A 10,825-nucleotide genomic window follows, 5' to 3' on the forward strand; every position below is an offset into this window, starting at 1 on the left:
TTTCCTCTCTACACAACTTTACCTAAATTTACTAAGGGCACCCAAACAGGTTTCCATAAATAGAAAGTTTCCAAAAAGGGAAAGTCTCCCTAAATAGAAACTTCCCTAAAATGGCAGATTTTACTAAACCAGGAATTACGACTTGAATTAGAAAGAATAACCTCAAGAACTACCTTCTCGGCTCTCTGCCGGATCTGCTGTTTCGTCGGAACCCTCATTGGATTCCGGTGACCTGCCGGAATAGTTCGCCGGATTCCGGCGACTTACTGGAATTTGGCCATAGCCTCCCCATAAATTCTAAATCACCAAGTTATCGACGACAACAACCAAAACATTCATATTAGCAACCATACTCCAAACGATCCAACATAGAACAACACAACAACAACATAGCAGCAACCTAGCTGCGCAGATTTTATTCCTTACCTTCAGTCCGCTCAAAACCCAAACCCAGAAATTCCTCCTTGCCGGAGACCGACCTGCAATCCTCTGTCTCTCTCTGTCCCGACCCGAATAAACTCCATCCGCAACCAAACTCCACTCACCTCCTACACTCAGTTGTTGGGTCCGCCAGGAAGCAACCTTGCTCGTCGGAACATGGAAGAGAGGCCGGAAACGTTAAGAACTTGATCGCCGGAGGTACGCTGGAAAACCCAGAAAAACAGGAGAAAAGGGGCTCCTCTAATTAGGGCACGAATCAACAGAATAAAGACATGGAATTGAAGTAAAAGGAAGGAGGAGAAGAACCCTACCTCTCGTTGTCACCGTCGTCACTGGAGCTCGCCGGAAAATGACGAACACAGTCGGAATTCTAGTTGTTCGATCTCCCTCTATGATGGCCGAAGGTCGAATCAAAGGGTAGAAGGACGTAGAGGAGAGAGAGATGAGCCGATTTGGGGTGGTTGCACGCCCAGCGACGGCCGGACGGCGTCACTCCTTCGAGGGTCGCCGGAGACCATGAGAGAGAGACTGCTCGGGTCAACGCCCGGGTTGGGTTTTGATAAAGTCAACCCGTCTCAATTCTTTAAATACCCAAACAAACGGCCAAGATCGAAACCCTACTCGATCAAACGGCCACGATTAAATATTATAAACCAATTTCTGAAAACAATCTCTTTACCAAACTTCGATAAAACGTAGAAAATAGCTCGAAGCTCCGAAAAAGAAATCCGAGGACATTGATGATCTTGCATCGTCGCACGCTACGATATCAGGGCTGAAAAAGAAGAATTTAACATTTTGAGAAAAACTCAAAAATAAACTCGAATGCTAAATTACCCAAATTACCGAGCACGGTTAAATTCCTCAGTAACTCGTAGAATACCCAGAAAATAAGTAAAATTGGGTCCGGGATGTTACAAGGAACCTCGCGTATATACAGACCTAGCGATATCATTGATGATGCACGTGTCCAACTTGGAGTTAATATGGGTTATAATAAAGCTTGGAGGGCAAGAGAAGCGGCACTTGAAATTGCAAGGGGATCACCAGAGGAATCATTTGCTATCCTTCCAAAATATTGTGCTATGTTGGAGCGTAAAAATCAAGGTACAATAACACACACAGAAACTGATGAACAAATCATTTTCTATACTTTGTCATGGTAATTGGAGCCTCATTTAGAGGATTTCGTGCTTCTATGAGGCCTGTGATTGCTATAGATGGCACATTTTTGAAAGGAAAGTACTTTGGAACTATGTTAGTGACTACATGCCAAGATGAAGAGAATCAAATATATCCTTTGGCATTTGGGGTAGTAGACTCAAAAAATGATGTATCATGGTCATGGTTTTTGACAAAATTGAAAGGGGCCATTGGAGATGTAGAGAATTTGGTCTTCATATCTGACCGACATGGAAGCATCGCCAAAGCCGTTGATTGTGTTTTTCCAGAAGCGCATCATGGAGCATGCATCTTTCATATAGCTAACAACCTGCAAACGAAGTTCGGCAAAAAAATGAAGATCTTTAAATTATATAACACAGCGGCAAAGAAGTACCAAGTGTCTGAGTTCAATACATTGATGGAAGACATTCAAAAATAAAGATGGAGAAGTCTGTAAATATCTTGAAGACATTGGTTATCATAAGTGGGCACGAGCTCATTTTATGGGGCAGGCTGAATCTTTGAACTCAAAGTTCAAAGAGGCATGAAAATTACCAATTACTGCTCTAGTAGATCATGTGAGAGAGGTGCTTCAACAATGGTTTGTTGAACGACGTGATGTAGCAAGCTCTCTTAATACTCACTTAACCAAATGGGCAGAAGACAAAGTGCGCAAAAACAACAACATTGGTTCACATATGCGGGTATTTTCTAATATTAATACTTGTTAGTACTATATTTTACTTTTATCTTCTCGTTTAAGAATCATGCTAACTTGGTGTTATTGTACATTAGGTGTCTCCAATTGATCTATATGCATTTCAAATACATGATCAAAGTCAGACATTTACGGTGGACCTAAATAACATGACTTGTACATGTCGAGAGTTTGATCTTGATCAGCTTCCTTGTGCCCATGCAATTGTTGCTTGTAGAACAAAAGGAATATCTATATATAGCATGTGCTCCCAATTTTACACAGCTAATGCACTTATGCTAGTGTATGCAGACCCTATTTGGCCAGTTGGGAATAAAAATGAGTGGGATGTGCCTGAAGATGTGCATAACAAAATTGTCTTACCACCAAAAAGACAAGTAGTAGCCGGAAGACGTAAGACGGTGCAAATTCCTTTTGTTGGTGAAGATGCAATTAGAAAAAAGTGTACAAGATGCGGTGGAGGAGGTCATAATCGTGCAACTTGCAAAAATCCAATTCCACTTAATTGATGGAATGTGATCAAATTAATCTTATGTTCAGATGATGAGACTTGAAATTCTATTTATGTATTTAAACTCCAGTACTTTGATTTCTTTTCCATATGATGTATTTTACTTCTTCATTAGGCTTGACATTATGAAGCTTAGCTAGTCTATGAAGTCTTATGAATTCCAATCATCATTTTATATGTTGTAGCAACACAGTCCATTATCATTCATCAATCGTCATATTAAATATTGTGAATTAAATGACATTAGGCTTGCAGAGGCTTCTTCTATTCAGTGCCTATCTCATCGGTGTCTTTTCTATAGTAAATCTATTACACCATTTCACCATAAAAGCAACAAAATAACCAACATACAGAACTTCCTCCCACGTCCCAGCTCGTAACAGTGATGCCAAGCGTAGTTTTTCAGGCCTGCTTTTCCCGATTTTAAATCCTCGCAAGTTCCATTTTGTGTCAGAATTTCAGACATAGGGAGGGTATGCATCATATATTCATATTCTTCATTGCAAATGACTTGCAAATTGAAGAGAAGTCCGTACGCAACATGATATGGGTCTTTTGATATTTTAATTGTTTTTAAGGGTATTGTAATCTAATTTTCTCTAACTTTGGTTAGATTTCAACCAGTGAAAAAAATATAATTAAATATCAATTCAATATCGAATTATGATTATTTCTCAAAATTTATCAAGCCGGCCCTAATTAAAATAGAATTAAAGCATAGAAATACGGTAGCGACTAATTTATGTCGGTCGACCGAAAACGTATCGTGGCACAGCAGCTCCTCGTATAGATGACAGTTGCGCATGGCGACATAACTTCTCTTTTGTAGCACCCACCCAATGATGTTGACGTGAGCCGGCTGGTCCACTTCTCTAAAACGGCTCTGTAATATCCGACGCGTGTCCTTACGGCACATCATCAAGTTGGGCACAGCAGCAGCGTAACACACACTCTCCTTCTTCTCAGATCCTCAGACAAAACAAAAAGGAAGCATTTCCTTTTCCTCTCTTCATTACTTTAAAAAAAAAAAAAAAAAAATACCTCAGCAAACTGGAAACTCCATGATTCCGAATCCAAGGAGATATTTGACCAGCGCCAATGCTGAACCCGTAATCTCCGGAGCTTCCTTGTAATTCAAGCCGACCCAGTTAAGAAGATTCAGATCAATTCTGTTTTGGTATTTTTTTACCATTTATTAATTTGTCATCGTCCGCAAGAAGAATAGGGTAAATCTTTATTTGTCTCTTGCCGCTGCTGACACTTGGGACAGTGATCTGTCAGTGTCACAACCTCATCGACAATGCCCACTGACTTCAGGGGATAGTAATTATACTGACTGTGGCTTTTTAGGAAAGGTAAAGAAAGCGAGAGCATTGTTTCACTTTCACTCATTTTGGGTGGTTATCACTTATCACTTCACTTTAAAGGCCTTTCGTTTTCTTGCACTGTTTCTGAATCTTGCAAAAAATGAAGTGATATTAGTTGTGCTTTGTGGGATTGGGGTCGAAATTCCCATCTGGGTTTTTCTCTTCTCAGCATAAATTCTCAGGTTCTCAATCTTTCCCTGCATTTCTCAATCTGGGTTTTGCTTGTTATACTCTGTTTTGAGGTTGGAAATTTATGTCGGTGGCATTGTGCTTATTATTTGTTGCTGTTGTGGATTGGTTGAGATAGCCCATGGATAGGATGTGGAGGGTAGGGAATTTGGTGTTTTTGTGTCTATTGGGTCTGGCTTATGGTGCTACTAACCCGGATGACATGAAGATTCTGAATGATTTTAGAAAAGGGTTGGAGAATCCAGAGCTTCTTGAATGGCCTGAAAATGGGGATGACCCTTGTGGTTCCAAATGGCCTCATGTGTTTTGTAGTGGGGATAGAGTTTCACAGATTCAAGTTCAGGGTATGGGGCTTAAAGGACCTCTGCCTCAGAACTTTAATCAGCTCTCACAGCTCTCCAACCTTGGTCTCCAAAGGAACAAGTTCAATGGCAAGTTGCCCACTTTTAGTGGCTTATCTGAACTGAAGTATGCTTATTTGGGGGACAATGATTTTGATACTATCCCGTCCGATTTCTTCAATGGCCTTAGCAGTCTCATGGTCATGGCTTTGGATCACAATCCGCTGAATGCGTCTACCGGGTGGTCTATTCCTGATGAGTTAGAAATGTCAGCTCAGCTACAAAATCTTTCCTTGATTGAATGCAACTTGGTTGGACAAGTGCCTGAATTCTTAGGCACATTGTCGAATCTCAAAATGCTGCAACTTTCCTATAACAGATTAACTGGTGGTTTGCCCAAGAGTTTTGGACAGTCTTTGTTGCAGATTTTGTGGTTGAATAATCAAGATGGTGGTGGGATGACTAGTCCAATTGATGTTATTGGATCAATGACGTCTTTGACACAGGTTTGGCTGCATGGAAACAAATTCACGGGGACAATACCAGAGAACATAGGAGGTCTTTTATCTCTTAAGGAACTCAACCTCAATGGTAACCAACTTGTTGGTCAGATTCCTCAAGCATTGGCTAAGTTGAAGCTAGACAAATTGGACCTGGCAAACAACCAGTTAATGGGTCCAATACCGAAGTTTCAGTCTGGTAATGTTTCCTATAGCTCTAATTCATTTTGTCAATCTGATCCTGGACTTCTATGCGCCCCACAAGTTACAGTACTTCTGGATTTTCTTGGTGATCTGAGCTACCCATCAAGTCTGACCTCTGACTGGTCTGGTAATGACCCCTGTGGGGGGCCATGGCTGGGAATAACTTGCAATCCAGAGTCGAAAGTTTCTGTCATCAATTTGCCTAAGCGCAATCTAACTGGTAAGCTGAGTCCTTCGCTTGTGAGTTTAGATTCTCTGGTTACTATTATGCTTGCTGGAAATGATATAAGTGGTACAGTTCCTTCTAATCTTACTGATTTGAAATCCTTGGCAAAATTGGATATAAGTGGAAACAATATTGAGCCTCCATTACCAAAATTTCGTGATAGTGTGACACTGATCACCGATGGAAATCCTCTCCTAGTTGCTAATAAAACAACCCCACCTCCTTTACCTACCAGAAGCCCACCCCCAACCCAAACACCAGCTCCAGAAGAAAATCCGCCACCAGGTACCACAACACCTCCTCAATCACCTGGTTCCCCTAGCCCACCTTCGCCAACTGAGACAAATGCAGTTCCACCTAAGTCTGAATCTCTCCTTAGAAGCTCCAAAACATCTAAACCAGTTATTGTTGTGGCTGGAGTTGCAATTATAGCTGTCTTCGCAATTCTTCTGTTGATGTGTCTATCTATATACTGGTGTAAGTACAGAAAAAGAATCTTGGAGGCTCCTTGTTCTATTGTGGTTCACCCTAGAGATCCATCTGATCCAGGAAACAAGCTTAAGGTTGCAGTTTCCAGCAATAATAATGGAATCTTATCAACCAAAACTGGGACTACTTATTTGAGTAACAACAGTAGTGGAACAGACAGCTCTCATATGATTGAGTCTGGTAACCTTGTCATATCTGTTCAAGTACTTCGAAAGGTGACCAATAACTTTGCACCTGAATATGAGCTAGGCCATGGTGGATTTGGAACTGTTTACAAGGGTGAACTAGAAGACGGGACAATTTTGGCTGTTAAGAGAATGGAGGGTGGTGTAATCAGCAGTAAAGGACTAGATGAATTTCAGGCAGAAATTGCTGTTCTTTCGAAGGTCCGTCATCGACATTTGGTTTCTTTGTTGGGTTACTCAGTCGAAGGGAGTGAAAGGCTTCTTGTCTATGAGTATATGTCTCAAGGCGCTCTTAGCAGGCATCTTTTCCATTGGAAGACCCTAAGTCTGAAGCCTTTGTCTTGGACAAGGAGACTTACAATTGCATTGGATGTTGCCAGAGGCATTGAGTATCTGCACAATTTAGCTCGCCAGACCTTCATCCACCGAGATCTCAAATCTTCTAATATTCTTCTGGGTGATGACTTCCACGCAAAAGTTTCTGATTTTGGATTGGTTAAACTTGCTCCAGATGGGGAGAAATCTTTTGCCACTAGGCTTGCCGGGACATTTGGATACCTTGCACCTGAATATGCAGGTAAGATAATCCCAGTTTCAACGTTTTCCAGGGACTTAAAACCATAGTGATATGTGGAGCATGCAAAAGTTATTAGAATGTGTAGGGGTTTACAAATCCCTTCTTGCTAGCATATACACATCTAGTGGTTTTAGTACTTCTTAAAATCTTAATTGAACAATGAGGTATATACTTCTCTTACAGTTCCTTAGAACGTTATTTTCTAATACTTGGTAATTGTGTTTAAACTTGTTGGTTTTTTAGGGCACAGAGTTGTAGAGCATGTACTTGTAGTAACATTGAAGCACAGAGTTTAATCAAAAACCAAATCTGAATGTTTCTCGATTGAGTTTGTGCTGAACCAATGCTTTGAGAAGTAATCACTTTCCTTCGCACTGTAGTAAATTTTGTCTGATAACAGGCTTGGCATTCTTGGCCTGTTTGAAAATAAGTTTAGTGTCCAAGAGAGAAAGATGGTCTGCAATGGTACGTAGCTCTGTATTTGAAGAGCTTCTAATTTGTTTTGCCAATGAAAATGAATTTTTTATTATTTATTTTTTCAGGCATAAGGCTTAAATTGCAGTATTATTTATTCTCCAGTTTTTGCAATGAATACAAATGATCAGTAGTCTGTTCCAGAATCATGTACTAGTAAAACATGTTTACAATTGTCATAAAAACAAAATTAATTTTTTTATATATTTTTTGTCTTTTGAGAGAGATATATCACTTCAAATAGAGCCCAGGGTGAAGAATTTGGCTTCTCTGGTGAAAACCTGCTAGCCACTCGTACAATTCTCTTTAGCTTTATTAGAGTGATTTTGGTTAGAGCATGAAAACCAATGACATAATGAAGTCATGAACACTCTTGTGTCGGTCAAATTTTCCAGGTATATTGTAAGAGATAGATCATTCCATCACTTTTAGATCTGTCATAAACATAAAAGGATTTCACCAGCTATGGTGGGAATTTATGGGATATCTTGATGATCATTGAATTTATTTATTTATTTATTTATTTTTTGCAGTTTTTCAACTCATTGTATATGTATAAATAGTAAATACTAACTCGTATACTTATTTTCAGTGATGGGGAAAATCACAACTAAGGTAGATGTGTTCAGCTTTGGCGTAGTGTTGATGGAGCTTGTGACTGGATTAATGGCACTGGATGAGAAACGGCCAGAGGAAAGTCGGTACTTGGCTGAGTGGTTTTGGCGAATCAAGTCGAGCAAGGAGACGCTTATGGCTGCAGTTGATCCAACTATTGAGGTTACTGAAGAAACTTTTGAGAGCATCTTGTTAATAGCTGAACTTGCTGGACATTGTACTGCGAGGGAGCCAACCCATCGGCCTGACATGGGACATGCAGTGAACGTGCTAGGCCCACTCGTTGAAAAGTGGAAACCATTTGATGAAGAATTAGAAAGTCTCTCTGGAATCGATTATAATCAACCTCTTTCCCAGATGCTAAAAGTTTGGCAGGAAGCGGAAAGCAGAGAGGTCAGCTATACTAGCCTGGAAGACAGCAAGGGAAGTATTCCTGCTAGACCTGCTGGATTTGCAGATTCCTTCACTTCTGCTGATGGTCGATAGTTGACTTACTATTGATCAGTATCCTTAAATAAAATTCATCTCTTGGTTTTCTTAGTTGATCTATTTTGTGCTTATATAGGGTAAGTTATTAAGCATTTCCTTTTTATTGCTGCATGGATACGGCAATAGCCATCCAGGTGCTCACTTGAGCTGTTTATCCGGATTTGATCCTTCAGCTGTGAGGCTTCCTGGTTTATCAATGTAGAATTGTAGATAGACAGTTGCCGATACTTGTTTGTTCTTCGTGAACCATGTTTTGTGGTTTACGTTTTAGTTTTGTTTCATTATCTAAATACTGATTGGCATCCTCATCTGAAAACATCCGTGTGTTTTTGCTTATGTACACAGATGAATTACCAGTATCTTTACCATTTTAACTTTTTAAGCGCTGAAACATCAATTCCAACTTTGATCCCAAATAATTCACAGAAGTTGAATAGAATTAGGAAGCATGATTTTATTCCTTGCTATTTAGTCTGGGTGTCCAAATCAAAGAATTTTGAACTGATGGTGAATATAATCCTATCAGTAACAGAAACGTTGTTTGGTCAAATGAGTACCATCACTTAGATTTTAGAATTACCTTTTAGAATCATTCACATCTCATCTTCCCCTATCTTACCAGTAGAAAAAGACATAATTATTCTCTAAATTATTGGTTATTCAAACATAGATATGTACATAAATCTATATACTTAGCTGGGCTCTTATTTTCAAAGTAAACTTCATGACTTGTGGACTGAGATACGTAACTTGAGTTTGGGTGATATGGTGACTATTATAATCATTCACTTTCTTCATCTCAAATTATTGGTACACCCCTATATACTTCTCCTGCTGTTCATTTGTGGCTAAAGTAGCCATCTGCTGCAACCTGCAAATATAATTTGCATCATGGATGTCTTCCCTCTAGTTGTTCTGTTTTTAATCTTATCAATTTTGGGGTGTTCATATCTTCAAACTTGTAACTTCTGTCTAGCTAAGGTACCTGTAAGTGTGAAATGCATGGTGAAAGAAAGGGAGGCGCTTGTCGCCTTTAAAGGAGAGCTCAGTATTCATATGGTGATCATCTTGATAGGTTTTCTTCCTCCGTCGGTCAAGACTGCTGTCAGTGGAAAGGTATTTTCTGCAACAACCGTACCGGTCATGTTGCAGGGATTGACCTCAGAAACATATATGTCTCATGATAGCGAGGACGGCTATCGTCAATCTGCCTTGAGTGGTAAGATATTTCCTTCTTTGCTTACCTTAAAGCATTTAAGTTACCTAGACTTAAGGGGAATTATTTCTAAGGGATCCCAATTCAGATTTTTTTGGACAGCTTAACAAGTAGCTAGAGATATCTTAATATCTCTTTTGCATTGTTTGGGGGAGACCATTTTGATAGTGGCCTTCAAGAGTTCTTCAGTAGTTTTTTGGATTGTTTAAGAAATACAGTAGTGTCACTACGTTTGTATGGCTGTGATGAGCTGGTAAGTAAACTGCCATAGGTTGATCTGAGGACTCTAAATCTAGTGCAAATTCTTCTAATCTTGTGAGATCTATCAACTGCGCTTCAGTTATAATACCTTATGAGTGAATTCCTCCTTTCAAGCTCAGCACAATTATCATCCAAAACTGCCAAGTAGGTCCATTGTTTGCCTTATGCCTTCAATCTCAAACTGAACTAGTATATGTCACTCTTAGTAGTACTGGAATCTTGGACAAAAATACCAGAGGAACGGCTGCTCAGAACATCTTCCCAAGTCGAACTTTTGGATTTATCTGAAAACATAATCTATGGACTCCTTCCGTTCCAATTCAAGTTTTCTAGTTTATGGTATATGGATTTGAGTGAAAATCAGATTGAAGGAGTTAACGAGGAGAATGATGGTTGATTCATGAATGACATGAAGTAAGTCTAGAGAGTAGAGATTTCTATCAACATTATAAATAGGTGAAGCTTGTGTGGAATCAAAGAAAGCAAGGAGAGAAAGAGAACAACTCTAAGGACTTAGTGCATAGAAGAGTTGTGTTCAATTAGTGTGAATAGCTCTTGGGATAGAGTCATCTTCAAAGTTGAGAGAATGTGTACAAAGAGTATTTGTTTTGGGTGCCGAAATCTACACACCTTTATTTACAAACCACACACCCCTTCCATTTTTTATTAATACTTTTTCTCACTTCTTCTTGCACTTCCTAGAATACCCTCAGCTGTGTTTTTTTTTTAATTTCTCTTCTCTTTATTCTGCAAACCACACAGAACCCTTTCTATCTGGGTAGTGGCTTATGCTTGTCTGAAGGACGAGTTAATAATCTGCAAATCTTTGTGGTGGACAAGATGATCTGGACACCCAAT

General features: G+C 39.6%; 1 protein-coding gene across 1 annotated transcript; it reads left to right on the plus strand.

Moving 5' to 3' along the window:
* Positions 1-4,511: 4,511 nt before the first annotated feature.
* On the plus strand, positions 4,512-8,759 carry LOC101299645 (probable receptor protein kinase TMK1-like). The gene is made up of 2 exons (XM_004293069.1): positions 4,512-6,912; positions 7,979-8,759. The coding sequence occupies exons 1-2, from the start codon at positions 4,512-4,514 to the stop codon at positions 8,485-8,487; spliced, it is 2,910 nt and encodes a 969-aa protein (XP_004293117.1). The 3' UTR covers positions 8,488-8,759.
* The last annotated feature ends 2,066 nt before the right edge of the window (positions 8,760-10,825 follow it).

This window comes from Fragaria vesca, linkage group LG2 (assembly GCF_000184155.1).
Source record: "Fragaria vesca subsp. vesca linkage group LG2, FraVesHawaii_1.0, whole genome shotgun sequence".
In the NCBI taxonomy this organism is placed as follows: Eukaryota; Viridiplantae; Streptophyta; class Magnoliopsida; order Rosales; family Rosaceae; genus Fragaria; species Fragaria vesca.

Coding starts and splice junctions, on each gene's coding strand:
- LOC101299645 (XM_004293069.1), top strand. CDS start 4,512: ATGGATAGGATGTGGAGGGTAGGGAATTTGGTGTTTTTGTGTCTATTG. Junction 6,913..7,978: donor CCTTGCACCTGAATATGCAG/GTAAGATAATCC, acceptor ACTTATTTTCAG/TGATGGGGAAAATCACAACT.